We start from the raw sequence: 15,193 nt of genomic DNA on the forward strand, positions 1-15,193 counted from the left end.
AGCACTGAATTTGGAGCAACAAAATGTAACTGCGTATATATATTAATAGATAGATAGATAGATGGATAGATGGATAGGGATGGGTTTTGAACAAAGTAAAATGTTGTTTTTTTTGACAAAAACATGATTTATTTCTGTATCACAGTCCATATATTTAAATATTTTGTTATAGTATTCAGATTATTTCTTCATATTTTAAAACACTTAGCTGAAGCAAAAAGGCAAACATTGTGTTCATGTGATTATGAGAGCTTGTCATCATTTTCATAAACTTACAAAACTCTGCCTGAGCTACAGATTACTCAATTTACAGCAAAACCTTCCAATCACGTATTCATTTATTGTTTTTGATGGTTAGTTCAGACAAAAATGTGAAACAAAATTATGAGGTTACCAAGCATGGTCACCTGTTCGATAAAGAGTTAAAGCAGGTTTCAAAGTGTAAATTTATTGTTTAATGTCTTTAAATAAGTGGTGAGAAATTACTGAGACAACTAATAAGAACTGTGACTTAGGTTTTCCTGCTCAGGATAAGTGTATCTCCTATTGTCTGACATTTTGACTCTTTCCTCTTTGCATTGGTCGGATTCTTTTATGTATTCACTGGTAATATGATTTAAAGGAGACATATCATGCTTTTAAATCCTTCCTTTTTACATATAAATCATACAGTTGTGGTCTATATAAAGCGGAACTGCAATGCTTGGGTCTGAATTCCTCATTATTAGAGCTCCACGGGCCCCTTTTCTACCCCTTTTCTGATGTGCTTCTGAGAGCAACTCGTTTTGGGGCGGTCTCTTCAAATGCAAATGAGACACTTCATACCCCGCCTCCTCTCCAGGTTGCAGAGGTGACACTCGGTTCAACGCCACCCTGTTCGGCCATCTTTGTAGTTTGATAGAACAGATACAATTATCTAGCGGCGCAGAAACTTTATATTCACACATTATTTACAAAATGTCAACAACGGAAGATTTGTCCATCCAGCCATACATGTTGGAGCCAGAGTCGGACCCGGCGGAGCGAGATGAAAATGACGATGATGCACCTGAAGAACAACGTCTTCATATGGATGTAACGCAATGGTGTGTTACTATATTTACACTAACTTCTCCATCCATGCCCACTACTACAATACTGCCTGTATTACAACGACTATTTAACACAGAAGTTACATTATAATCTAAAACGAGCACACAGCGCTAACATATGAAGACGGTGCAACTGCTAATGCTAACAAAACAATGACAGGGACGTCTTATCATCACACTTTTTAGCGTTATATACAGCTTACCGAAGTGCTCTGTTCGTCGTCTCCATAGATAGAAGGAACTGACCGCTCAATCAGACCAAGTCTTTTGGCAAATCCTTCTTTATACTGGCGGAGGTTGTTGAAGCAGTCGTCCTTAAAGTGCTTCGCGCACACAAAAATGACCTTACCCACAGATGTGGGTACATTTCTGTGAAAAATAAAACTCAACCAGGCACTTCGAAAAGGTTCTGATGCTGGGAGACGGTGTAACGAAGCTTGTGGGTTACTACATCCAACAACCGAACATTTCGACTTATCCTCTCGTAACTTCGGCACCCTTAGGTTGGACTACAAAATCGCAGCGAGAAACAAAAATGGCGGATTGCTCGAAGTGTCGATGTCCTAATTTGGCAGTTCCGCCGGGAATTCTGTGACGTAATAGTTCAAAAAACCTATTAGAGAATAGAAAAATCGAAACGGATCGCAAAATATGACCAAAACAGAATATAAAGATATCAACGGAGCACCTGAAGAGACTACTTTGAACTTTTCTGTACTTCTAAACACTCTAAATATACAACAACATGCATTTAAGTGCTAAAAAAGTGGATTTAGCATGATATGTCCCCTTTAAATTGTAATTTTTTCCAGTCGAGTCATGACCTCCGTAAATCCAAATTAATATGCAGTATTTTTATTACCCGCATCATGCAGACGTGTTTCATTTTTTGATTTCTGATTTCTCATCCGCTGGTCCAATCAACTGCAGCCGGCTCACGGACCATCCAGTGCCCACATGTGCTAAAAGACGCTCCCCCGTCCTGATGTTTGTCATCACTGAGATCTAAATATACGAGGCGATCACTCGGTCTGCAGATCTTTAATGTGTCGTCGCAGTGAGTCAGAGGAACTGTTTCAGATCTGCTTCTTCCAAAACTGCCTCCAACAGACGCCGCTGTGATTAAAGAATGATAAAATGTGGAGCTGAAAACATGGAAGTTTCTCGTCGTCGCCTGCCAACACTCTTTTAATTCAATTCAACTTTATTTATATAGCACCAAATACAACACAGTCACTTCTATGTGCTTTTAACAAAGAGGAACCAAACAAATCAAATCAAATCCACAAGAGCAAGCAGAGCGACGACCTGAGAGACTCACTGCTCTCTTCCTGTTGTTTTCCACTGCCGGCTTCTCACCTCACCTCACCTCACCTCACCTCACCTCACCTCACCTCACCTCACCTCCGCTCTTCTCCGTGATTTACCTCCCGTTTCTTCTCCTCTGCCTTTTTTTATCCTCCAATGTATTTATTAAAACTGAGAAACATCATCACTCTGAAACACACAATCACACTTGCGACCAATTTAAATTCAACAATTTACCTTGAAAACATGTTTATTAGTTATGAAGAAAGCTGGAGTGAAATCTGAATCCAAGCACATGGAGATGGGCTCAACCTGGAATCAGACTCGGACTCGGGTCTTCTTATGGTGAGAGAACTGTGCGAACCACTGGTGCGCTGTGTCGACAGGAAGTCGTCCCAGAATTGAACCGAAATTATTGGGGACGTTCTCAACATGTGGTGTGATTGGGTAGGTTTGAACCAGGAACCTTCTTGCCGTGAGGCAACAGAGCAGTCCACTGCGCTACCGTAGACCGTAAAACTGTGTTGTATAACGAGGCCTGATAACAATGTGTTGTGAATGTGGAGTATCAGTGTGGACGTCTCTTGTGTTTTCCTCACAACACGCTGCACCACCTCCACGACTCGCACTCTGAGCGTTCGGCCCGATCCCAAACACGGAGGAGGTGGTGTGTGTGTGTGTGTGTGTGTGTGTGTGTGTGTGTGTGTGTGTGTGTGTGTGTGTGTGTGTGTGTGTGTGTGTGTGTGTGTGTGTGTGTTAGGTGGAGTGTGACTGATTGGGATGTATGAAGGCCGGTGTGGCTTCCAGCAGATGCAGGCTGTCGGTCTGAAGCAGCATCTGTTTGTCTGTCTGCTCCGGGTTAGTGTGTGCTGGTGTGCGTTCACACTGATTGTTGCTTTTTTTTTTCTTCTTTTCACTCTTAAAAAGTGGAATTTGTTCCGTTTCCCTGTTCTTGTTCGGAGCTCTGGACCTAAATCAAGACTGGCTGATTGATTCAGCTCTCTGATGTATATCCCTCTGCGTCTGGGAGCTTTCTCATTGTGTTTGCTGTATTTCCTCTCATCTGGGACCATCGCTTCTTCCAGTGTGTGTGTGTGTGTGTGTGTGTGTGTGTGTGTGTGTGTGTGTGTGTGTGTGTGTGTGTGTGTGTGTGTGTGTGTGTGTGTGTGTGTGTGTGTGTGTGTGTGTGTGTGTGTGTGTGTGTGTGTGTGTGTGTGTGTGTGTGTGTGTGTGTGTGTGTGTGTGTGTGTGTGTGTGTGTGTGTGTGTGTGTGTGTGTGTGTGTGTGTGTGCGTGCGTGTGCACCGAGCCCTCCGATGACTCATCTCAGAGTAATGGTGGCTCGGCTGGAGGGAAATAGCATGGAAGTAAAAGCCAGCATTGCTGTCACGGTTCAATTTGCTGCCTGTGTCGCAGAGTCTTGGTGCACCACAGGGTAAAAACTATGTGGGGATTCCTCTGTCGCCTCCTCGTGTGACGGCTGAGTGTCACATCATGAGATCAGTGCTTTTAGTCTTCTCCTGGAGCCTCCGTTCCTCCGGTTTCTGAGGGTGTTTTTTTAAGCCCTCATATCTGGCTGCAGGGCTTCTCTTTCTTTCTATCCTCTGAGCAGAGCGAGTGACGGACTGGTAGATTTTAAAATCAGCTCCGAGGAAACAGGCCAGGCGAAGGTTGAGCTACCGAACTGGGAAACCGTCCATCAATCGTCACCTCTGGACGGGTGAACAGCAGAAGAGACACACAAACACAGAGAGAGGTCGGCTTAAAGCCAGAATTCAACCTAAATCTTTGTCTTTGGACTTCATTAGGAAGCTGGAGAACGCCTCCACATGCACAGGGAGAAGGTGTAAACTCCAGACTGAGGTCGTTTCAAAGTCTGAGGCACTTTTATTGTTTCTTGTTTTGTTGATTTAAAGCAGATTTCTCTTCAACTAGTTGCAGTCTCATTGCAGTCATGAAAATATAGTTTTAGAAACGAATTGGTTTAGAAAACCCCCCCCCCAAAAACCCAGCTTGTTTGCTGCAGGAAGTTAGTGAAACAACTGATGATGTAATGAAATGGCAAAAGGTAGAAATGTTCCTCTGTGTTCTCTGTATACAAACTGGGTTCCTCTGGAAAAGTGGGACATTTCGAGGAGATCTTAATAAACAGTGTACTTGCTCCATCCATCCATCTTAACTCTACATCGTCATTAAAGTCGTATGCTTCATTTGTTCCTACCCCGGTTCTCCTTGGTCTTTGCAGCGTTAAAGGGCCTCACCGGGCGGCGGCCATGTTGCTTGTTTGTTAAAGTCTTCTTAAAGTGGAGACTGAGAGGTTTGCAGCCGCATGTCGAGCTGCTGTCTGTTTATTCAACGAGCTGAAAATCTACCAAACCAACCACCTGCCCGTTTATCTCTGCTGCTCCGGTCACGACGACAGAAGGTTTAAATGTCTCTATGTTGAATTCAGAGGTCTTGATCGGAGTCCACAGGACGTCTGTGATGCCTGTTTGTGCCGAGCTCAGCACTTCTCCGCCTCCGTGTGTGTCTCTGTTCAGTCCTGGGGTTTTTATTTCTTCCCTCCTCATGATCCATGACTTTAATCTCCTGCTCTCGAATGCAAATCACTCCTCTCTCCTCGGGACGGTGACGAGAGCAGCACGTCTGCCTCCACTTCTGTCTGCCTCTGATCTCAGCACAATGCTGGTTGTTTTTTTGTTTTTTTTAAGGGAATCACACACAAGTTTCTCAGACGAGGCCACACACACACACACACACACACACACACACACACACACACACACACACACACACACACACACACACACACACACACACACACACACACACACACACACACACACACACACACACACACACACACACACACACTCCATAAGCTGCTTTGTACTGAAACAAGGAGTCTTATCGTTTTCACAGTGAGCTGCGTTTCATTCATGTTTCCTCTCTCTCTCTCTCTCTCGCTCTCTGGCCTACATACAGGATCACACTTTTCTTTTTTCACGCCGTCTCCTCCCATCACGTCACACTCGTCTCCCGTCCCCTCGTCTCTGCAGCTCCTCTTCTTCACCCTCATCCCTCACCTTCCCTCTCCCTCTTCTCCCTCCTCTCCCGCGTTTCACTCCGAGACTTCATCAGAGCTGACAGTCGTAGTGTTTTCCACTCGGGCGGCTTTACTACCGCAGTGACTCGCTGGAACTGCGCTGCTCCGTTCTGAGAGCCGGCTTCAACCTTCATGCCTGGTCGTGTACGGAGCAGCGATAAAGGGATTATTAGGAGGTCGGCACGGTTTGTTTAAGAATGTACCCAGAGTACTTTGTCATGATGCACAATTTATTCAAACTGTAACGCTGGTGGAGAAATCAAAGGGCAGGAGCACACACTGAAACACACACTCCACACTGAAACACACTCCACACACTGAAACACACACTGTGAAGCACACCACACACAGAAAAACACACTCCACACTGAAACACTCTCCACACTGAAACACACTCCGCACACTGAAACACACACTCCACACTGAAACACACTCTCCACACTGAAACACACACTCCACACTGAAACACACTCTCCACACTGAAACACACACTCCACACTGAAACACACTCCACACACTGAAACACACACTCCACACTGAAACACACACTCCACACTGAAACACACTCCACACTGAAACACACACTCCACACACTGAAACACACTCCACACTGAAACACACACTCCACACACTGAAACACACTCCACACTGAAACACACTCCACACACTGAAACACACACGTCCAGCACTGTGAGCCTCTGGACTAGTGGTGGGAATCAAAAAGCGGTTCTTGTTGAGAACCGGTTCCCAGTGTTTGAATTCCCTTGAATCGTTTCCCAATTTTGCAAACGATTCGCTTTCCGATTCCAGTGCGTGTGAATGACGTCGTCACGTCGCGTCGCTTCCTCAAGCAACGCGACGTGTGTGACGACGTCATTCAGCAGGAAACGTCCAGCAGGAAACATGGCGACCAACCAGCAGAGATGCTTGAAAGTTTGGTTCCATTTCAGGAGAAAGGACGACAGCAGGATAGCGTGAGAGGAAATACGACCAACACGCTGAGACATTTGCTCACGGCAGCGATAACTTTGAATGGATGTTGTGTTTTCCATCGGCGCCGGTGTGAATCTCAACCCAGCAGCGACGACAACGTGAGCACGTCCTCTGCTGTTAACGCTGCAGGTTTCATTTCCAGATGAGAATCGATAAAGAGCCGAATCGCTAAGCAGAATCGAAAGTGGAATCGGACTCGTAAAAATCAATGCATATCCCAACTCAGGACACACTTCACCTGCTGCACCACCATTAGAATCACCTGAAATGCCGGTCACTGGTAGAGACGGGTCGGGTTAGAGTAAATAAAAGCTTCTTCTCTGGTTTCTGTGCTTCGTCTCAGAGACTTGAAGCTCTCTCAGCTCAGCAGTTGACATGACTTGTCGTTGGCTGTACAGCAGCGTCAAGTAAACAGTGATGTAACGCTACTTTTTGGATAAGTGGCGACCGGCTTTTTATTTGCCTGGAGGCTTTTTTTTCTGTTAATGCCGCGGCTCTGAAGCGCTTCCCAGCGTTATCGCTCTCTCACCGCTCTGCCTCTCTTTCTCTCTGCAGCTCTCACCGACTGACAAGAGCTTGGATTTTGACAGAGACTTTCGCATCAGGCACTACGCGGGAGATGTGGTGTACGTATCTCGGAGCTTTTACTGATGAGTCGCCCCCGGTTTACACATTGAGAGAGTTTTAGATCCTCACACTTCAGAAGTGAAACCCCACTTGTGTACATTTGAGCCACTTCTGGAGCCGATAGAGGGTTAGATTTTTAATAAGAGGATAGATTTGACCTTCATTTTCCTCTTATCTTTACCACAGTACTTTCAGTATTTGCATATAGGTGCAGAATAAGCTTAAACTTCATTTCTAATATGATGGATAAATATAACATGACATAATGGAGCTAAATGCCTTCAACTCTCACACAGTTGATTGTTCATTACGTCACAAAGTGAAAAGACAGTTTTTCCATGTCAACGCCAGTGTTTTTCTGACGTTTGTTGGACGGCGGAAAGTCGACGGGACCGTGTGAACCAACGAATTCATGTCGGTCTGCTTCCACAGGTACTCAGTGGTGGGATTCATCGACAAGAACAAAGACACGCTGTTCCAGGATTTCAAGAGGCTGCTGTACAACAGGTGACACACACACACACACACACACACACACACACACACACACACACAGTCACACACACACACACAAAAATGAGCATGCACATATAGAAACACGCATGCATGCAAAGATACACTCAAGTAAAACTATACACACACAAACACACACCATTGCATGCACACACACACACAAATACACATTCAGATATATAATTCTATATTCCAATAATGAAACCCATAAACTGAGTAAACACCGTCATAAGTAGTGAAACACCCGAGGCGAGATAAATATTCAAAACCCCAAATTATTGCAAGATCAATAAATATGTTATCCAGTTAGATTAGAAAAGTAAATAGACATGTCTTCCAGCTAGAGAAACTACTTACAATGAATATAAACGTAACACCAAGTTTTTCTGGGATTTTGAGCTGTGGGACTGTTTATATCCATAATGTACCAAATCATATTGTAGAGTTTACAAATAAATTATACATTTTGATGAACTGTAATCCACACGTGTCTAAGATCGTCTTCCCCGTGTCCAGCTCCAACACTGTGCTGAAGGCGATGTGGCCCGAGGGCAAACTGAGCATCACCGAGGTCACCAAGCGGCCGCTGACCACCGCCACGCTCTTCAAAAACTCCATGATCTCGCTGGTGGAAAACCTGGCCAGCAAGGTGAGCAGGCCACCGCAGTGATTTCTGTCCATCACGGGGAGTAAAAACATCATTTATGCAGTGACTGTGAAAGAAAAACGAAGTTTTCCGACTGGAAGTCGTCCTAAATGACCGGATGGTTTATTAAAGCAGCTTCAGGTGAAAGAAGCTCACTGATCATCGTTATTCACTGTTTAGGATCAATATCACTGCTCACTGCTCCCTGTGTGGTAACATGTCAACGCCTCATGTGGACTCGCTTTGCCTCCTCCTGCTCGCTCACGCCCCCTACAGGAACCCTACTACGTGCGCTGCATCAAGCCCAACGAGGTGAAGTCCCCACTGCTGCTGGAACAGGAGCGCTGCCGCCACCAGGTGGAGTACCTCGGCCTGCTGGAGAACGTCCGGGTGCGTCGAGCCGGCTTCGCCTACAGACAGACGTACCCTCGCTTCCTCCAGAGGTACGAGACCCGGCAGCTGGTTTTTTTTCACGTTTTTTTATGACGAGCATTCAAAAAAAAAAGCGTCACAGTTTGGAGTGCCGTTACGTAACAATGTGTTATTCCCCCCAAAAAAGTACAGTGAATTTATTGTAACTATAAGTAGGATTATGATCCCACAATAAAGTATTGTCAGGTTTAGTCACTGGACGTAATTAAGAAGTATGAAGTTTTTCCGGAAATACTTTGAAAGCTGAAACAATCTCAAAGTTGAGCACAACGTTTGCACGTTTTATTCTGTGTCGGTCATCAATTTTGCACCAGTGAGACTGGAAGACAAACAAGGTCAGTTTATTTCTACTGCACACGAGGCAAGAAAGGTTAGAAAAGATAAAAAGATGATCCGAGATGCGTTCAGGCCCGAGACACTCAAAGCTTTATGCAGCAGAAGTCATATTTTGAAGTCAATCCAGCAAGAAGAAATGTCAAACTTATGTCGTCGCATTCCAGATGAACCTCATTTTCTGAGTGCCGCAGTTATTCTGCTGTTGTTTAAAACCAATCAGAGCATTTAATTAAAGATAAAGTGGCTCTGATCTAATTGCAGCAGTCAGAGTTTTTCTCTGGGTGAGCGAATTGGCCTTCAGCAGATTGGATTAGATTAAGGCCGGCCCATCGGGAGAAATTAGCACAATAATAACTGATAATTTGATGCATTGACGTGTGGAGTTCGATGAATGTTGTGCGTCACTTCAGAGGTGTGTTCGGCTGCAGGTTGGTGCAGAAATCGGAGGTTAAATTCAGCCGCGGGTCGGAGTCATGCTGACTGACCCTTCGTGGCGTCTGAGACATTAAACAACTACAGCTGTGATCTCACACACACATGCACGCACGCACGCACGCACGCACACACACACACACACACAGCCTGAACTATGAGCTGTAGATATCCATTGTGTAACCTACTCAGCTTCATCCACTGTAATCTCGGCACTAATCAGCTCCGTCTCCAGCAGCTCCAACACACTCGCCCTCCGTCACCAGCGTCCTTCACTCTGATGAGGAGTCGTCCCGCAAACCTCTGATTTGATTATAATTGCGTGTGAGAGATGTTGATAAGAAAGCGTCTTAATGTGCTGGAAACGAGCCTGCTGTAATGTGCGGCAGCTCTCGGTGACCTGCGTTAATATCTCATCTTTTATTCATGCACACACCTGACTTCACAAATCTGCTCACGTCCCAATTACACATAATTTGTTTACAAATGTGCAGCAATGAGATGTTTTTTTCTGATCGCAGCCCCGGAACGCAACAGTACAAAACATTTTCTCATCATGAATAATGTTTATGTCATCAATTATGTTATTTAGATTTTCTGTTTAGTTGCAGTAATCTGGTTAAATGGTGAATTAAACTAAAAGTTAGCTGGACTGCAGATCAATTACTTTGATTAATGAATGACAGTAGTTTTTATTGTTTGATTATTTTACAGCTTTCACACTTACAGGAAAAGAGTTCCAACGGTTTTCCCTTTATGTCATTTTAATAGTAGATAACAATAATCCCACAATAATGTATACAAAATCTAAATGAAATTATATTTTCATAAAATGTGTTGGTATCTTCCAAAATTTCCAAAAGTTTGTTTTCTGTGTACAAATGTATTCACACACATGTGTAATAGAAAACAATATGTGCACTTACTGTTGATGATACTCACATATAAATCTATTTCTTTACATGTGTGATGTTATATACAACACATATAGTCTTAATATGAACATACATCGATGTATTTTAATCTGAAAAGGGGCCATTCAAACCCCTACTTTCATATATGTAAATACATTTTGTTTTTAGCGTGTTTTGTTATTTTTCAAGCACAAAATAACAAAGTATGAACAACCAACCCTCTGACATTGACTTCCATGTAAAATCTTGTAAATGAAATGAGTTCCCGACCGCAACAAGAGCAGGACAGAACTGAGTGTATTGTTTTTGGTTCCATGAGCTCCATGTTGGCATAAACAGGAAGAGGACAAAAGGTTAAAGGTCGTTGGTAGTTTTATTGTACCCTGAGGGAACTTTAAAAAACATTAAAGGCTCAAATATACTCTCCGTGTACAGTCACATATACTACGGAAGGAACCTGATTAGGTTGACCACACACACACACACACACACACACACACACACACACACACACACACACACACACACACACACACACACACACACACACACACACACACACCCGCACACACACAGGCACAGGCACAGGGATCCATTTTGTTTTCTCATGAAACATTTCCTGACTCTTTACCCCAACCTGGCAACCCGCCCGTGGGTTGACTGAAACCAGTAACATTATATAACGCATGGAGCTCTAACTGAATGAAGGGATGTTGAGAACAAGTGTTGAACGTCCAGAAAACCCTGGAAGCTTCACTAATCCTCAAACTAACTAATCCTCAGCATCATTGTGTCAGAGATGAGACCTGAAGCCTGAACACACTGATTTTCAAAATGACACTGTTGTTTAAAATATCATCCATCACACTGGTTTCTTTTAGATGGAATCAAACCGAAACACACACACACACACACACACACACACACACACACACACACACACACACACACACACACACACACACACACACACACACACACACACACACACACACACACACACACACACACACACACACACACGTTACTCTCATTCCCCATCTGTCACGTTCACCCACTGGCCTTGTTGGATCAGTTAACGAGTCTTTTGCGTAAAGCGCTAAGTCATCCCGCTCCGTTCGTCTACGTCAGTGTGTTTCCGGTCGCTCAGCTGTCGAGTCACAGGCGTCCTTCTCTGCTCAAAGAGCCGGTCTCTGTTTCTGCAGAGCATCACAGCTGTCCTGGAATAACCTCGGAGAGTTCAGGCTTTCACAGCAGATTAGAGGTTTCTGTGCAAACACATTTCAGGCTTACTGTTGTTCTTATTATCTGTTTTCATAGAAATGTGTTTCTCTCAAAGTATTTTGCAGAAATGTAAATTGTATAAAATGGAATTGAATACTTTAGTGTCATGGATCGTTAGATTGGTGCCGTGTTTTTTTTTTTTTTTTTAATTCTTCAGAATAAATGATCATTCATTCAGGCGTTTCTCTCCTTCTCATACGATCACTTCCTGTTTCCTCCAGATACAAAATGATCTCCAAGTTCACGTGGCCGAACCACGACCTGCCGTCGGACAAGGACGCAGTGAAGCGGCTCCTGCAGGGTTGCGAGTTCGACCACGACGCCGCCTACGGCAAGACCAAGGTCTTCATCCGCACGCCGCGAACGCTCTTCAGCCTGGAGGAGCAGCGAGCAGAGATGGTCCAGAGGATCGTCCTCTTCCTCCAGAAGGTGAGTCGGCGATAATCTACACTGCAGGAAGATGCTCTATAATCTGAACGTTAGTGGAGGAAGATGCTCTATAATCTAGGTGATGATGGAGGAAGATGCTCTATCATCTGGATGTTAGTGGAGGAAGATGCTCTATAATCTAGGTGATGGTGGAGGAAGATGCTCTATTATCTGGATGTTAGTGGAGGAAGATGCTTTATAATCTAGGTGATGATGGAGGAAGATGCTCTATAATCTGGATGTTAGTGGAGGAAAATGCTCAAAAATCTGGATGTTAGCCTTAAAGCAGTTCATCACATAAAACAACCTCATGTTGAAGTATTATTTTCGGTTTATATTCACCCTCTAACCAAGCTGAACTGCTTTGAGAGTATTCAGGGATGAGAAAAGATTTCAGCGCCGCAAACATCTTCCGTTGTAGAAGAACTGGTTTCCAGTCATTTTGGATTTTTCTCTGGATGGTGAAGTTCTTCTTTTCTTGCTTTGGAGACTCGGGCTGTGCTCACATTGACATCCAGCCTCCTCCTGCATATGAATAACCTCTGAGACGAGAAACGCTCCGTCTCTACTCGGTTATACAAGCGCTGGGCTATTTGTGGAACTGCCATCATCTTGTATTGTTCGCTTTTTTCTCTGGATCTCTGAAAGAGGTTTGCTCTCTCGTCTTGTCGTCTTTCGCTCTCTGAGTTTCTGATGATTGTTGTTTTCATCAAATGTAAATCCTTGCTGGGTGTTACGTTGATAAAGTGTCTGGCACAGCCGACATGCTGCTTTCTTTTATGTTATAAGTGAACTCACACTGTGTATTACATCTACATGCTCTGGAGCTCCAACTAGTGGCTGGAGGCTGTATGACACTTTAGCAAACGTAGATTCTAACAATCGGTGTGATATTTCAGTGCTGAATTTAGCTGACTGATTGCAGAAACATGTCAGGAATAGAAAGCTGTATGTGAGCCCGCATACAGTCGCCACAGATACTTACCGGGAGCGATTTTCATCCGGTTGTCCTGCTTGAAGAGACTTCAGCGTGTGGCCTAAAGGAGATGACCCAACGTTCGTACATTCTCTTCCACCACTTATCTCCACCTGACCTATTTATTTCTCCTTCACTCAGCTCAGTTCTGTCGTGCCGTTATGATCATTTCTCTCTTTAAATAGGCCGAGCAGAAAGAGCGCTGCCTCGCTGCGCCACAGAACAGATTTCATTCACACATTACACCGTCTTAAATTAGAAATAACTGAGGTGAAGGCTGGAATTCAGCTTGTGAGTCACCCGAGATCCCACCGTGACCGGCTCACACTGAGGGAGTTTGAGTTTGATACGTTGAGCGAGAAGCAAGAATTAACCTGTTGAAAAAGTATGTTTATTAATCCGGTGATTTTCAGGTCAGGATGAAAATAACAACTTTGGTTGTTATTTGAATGTTCTGCCCTATTATCCAGATTACCACTTTATTAAAGGATGAGGAAGAGTACACCTCTTTAGCTACTTTCCGACGCTGAGTACTGATAACAGTACTTATTTGATCCTATTAAGCCTCATTTATACTCCATACATGAACGAAGGCTCTGCACTATGTTGAGATTGGAGTCAAGAAAAACTTCAACTTTAGAGGTTATTATGGTACTGTTATTCCAGTGGGGATGTGGCCCCTGAACATGTGTTTGACATCCTTTAATGAGACGTCTCACAGGAAACGTTTTATTCGACACATAAAAGCGACTCTCCTTTGTTTTCAAACTCCTGTCACTTTCACTACTGCTTGACAAATATACGGTGGGAGACATCTTGTACTCAACCTCTTTAAACCACGCGCAGGGTTTTACACTATCCAGGATGACATGAGTAGTCGTGACTTGTACTCACACCTTATAGTGAAAATATTGTGGGTTTAAATCCGGCCAGTACTTGGCTGTTCTCATACAAGTGTGGGTTTTCTCAAAGTCCAAAAACATGCTTTTCCAGGCTGATTGGTGACTCTAAATGTCGTCGTTGTGTTTTATCTGTACGTCGTCGTTCTGTAACAAATACATAAATTTTACCTTCGGCTGCAGATCTTCTGACTGATCTGCTGTGAACATTGATCGCTGTGAGTGTGTGAACGCTAAGGCTGCTGAAGCCGTCGCGCCTCGGCGGTTCCATGACACCTCCTTCAGGCGAACATCCACAGTCTTGTTGTGATTTCTGTTTCATCCGCTGACACCAGTCGGCTGGGCGCGCAGAAACTTTCTTCCCTTTGATAGACTGAGAGACTCGGCTGTAGAAGTGAGGCGCTTCGGCGTCACATGTCAACGGGATCACTGTGTGTGTGTCTGTGTGTGCGTGCATGTAGAAAGTGCGCTGGCAAGGTGATTGCTGTTTCTCCGACCTGTCATTATGTCAGATTGATGCAGGCGGATTCCTCCATCACGTGTACGTTTCTCAGGGTCTATCTTCACCACATCAAAGCCTTACAAGAGCCAAATTGACTTGAGTTGTGGATTGATTGTTTGACCTCGATATCGATCCGAATGACCTTCTGCAGGATCTTCCCACAGACCCTCAGTCGGGTTTGTCTTCCACTTCTCCCTGGGGGGGGGGGTTCCTAATCGTGTTTCTAACTTTGATAGCAGACACAATGCAGTTTTTCCAGCAGAGCAAACATCACAGTGTGGCTGAGGTGTGGGGACGAGGCGCTCTGCGAGCCGTTATTGGCCCCACGCCTCCGACACTCACACCAAATCACACTGGTGCGAGAGCAGAAGTCGACTCCCGTCTCCGTCACGCTGTGAACAAACATCACAGCCCGGGTCTGATGCCCCGCGCCAAGCAATCCCCTTATCAGCCGCTGGCACGCCGTCCCGCCTTATGCCAGCCGGGCCGCCGTGCCAGGACTGTCGGCACACGGCGGAGGCTCACACACACACACACACACACACACACACACACACACACACACACACACACACACACACACACACACACACACACACACACTCCTTGTCCCTCCGTTTGCCGTGTGGATTTATAATAATACCACTTAATTTGCCCCTTTGCAGTAATGAGAAACACAAGCTGTCAATCTGCACATTTGCTAAAG

General features: G+C 44.7%; 1 protein-coding gene across 1 annotated transcript in view; it reads left to right on the forward strand.

Moving 5' to 3' along the window:
• Window positions 1–15,193, forward strand: part of myo1d (myosin 1D) — a 108,819-nt gene that overhangs the window by 41,183 nt on the left and 52,443 nt on the right. Inside the window, exons 12-16 of the mRNA XM_080478546.1 lie at window positions 7,053–7,123; window positions 7,557–7,631; window positions 8,154–8,286; window positions 8,560–8,726; window positions 11,903–12,110. Coding sequence (XP_080334672.1) covers window positions 7,053–7,123; window positions 7,557–7,631; window positions 8,154–8,286; window positions 8,560–8,726; window positions 11,903–12,110 — 654 coding nt within the window. The remainder of the gene's footprint in view (window positions 1–7,052; window positions 7,124–7,556; window positions 7,632–8,153; window positions 8,287–8,559; window positions 8,727–11,902; window positions 12,111–15,193) is intronic.

The sequence above is a fragment of the Lipophrys pholis genome (assembly GCF_963383615.2).
Source record: "Lipophrys pholis genome assembly, chromosome: 1".
In the NCBI taxonomy this organism is placed as follows: Eukaryota; Metazoa; Chordata; class Actinopteri; order Blenniiformes; family Blenniidae; genus Lipophrys; species Lipophrys pholis.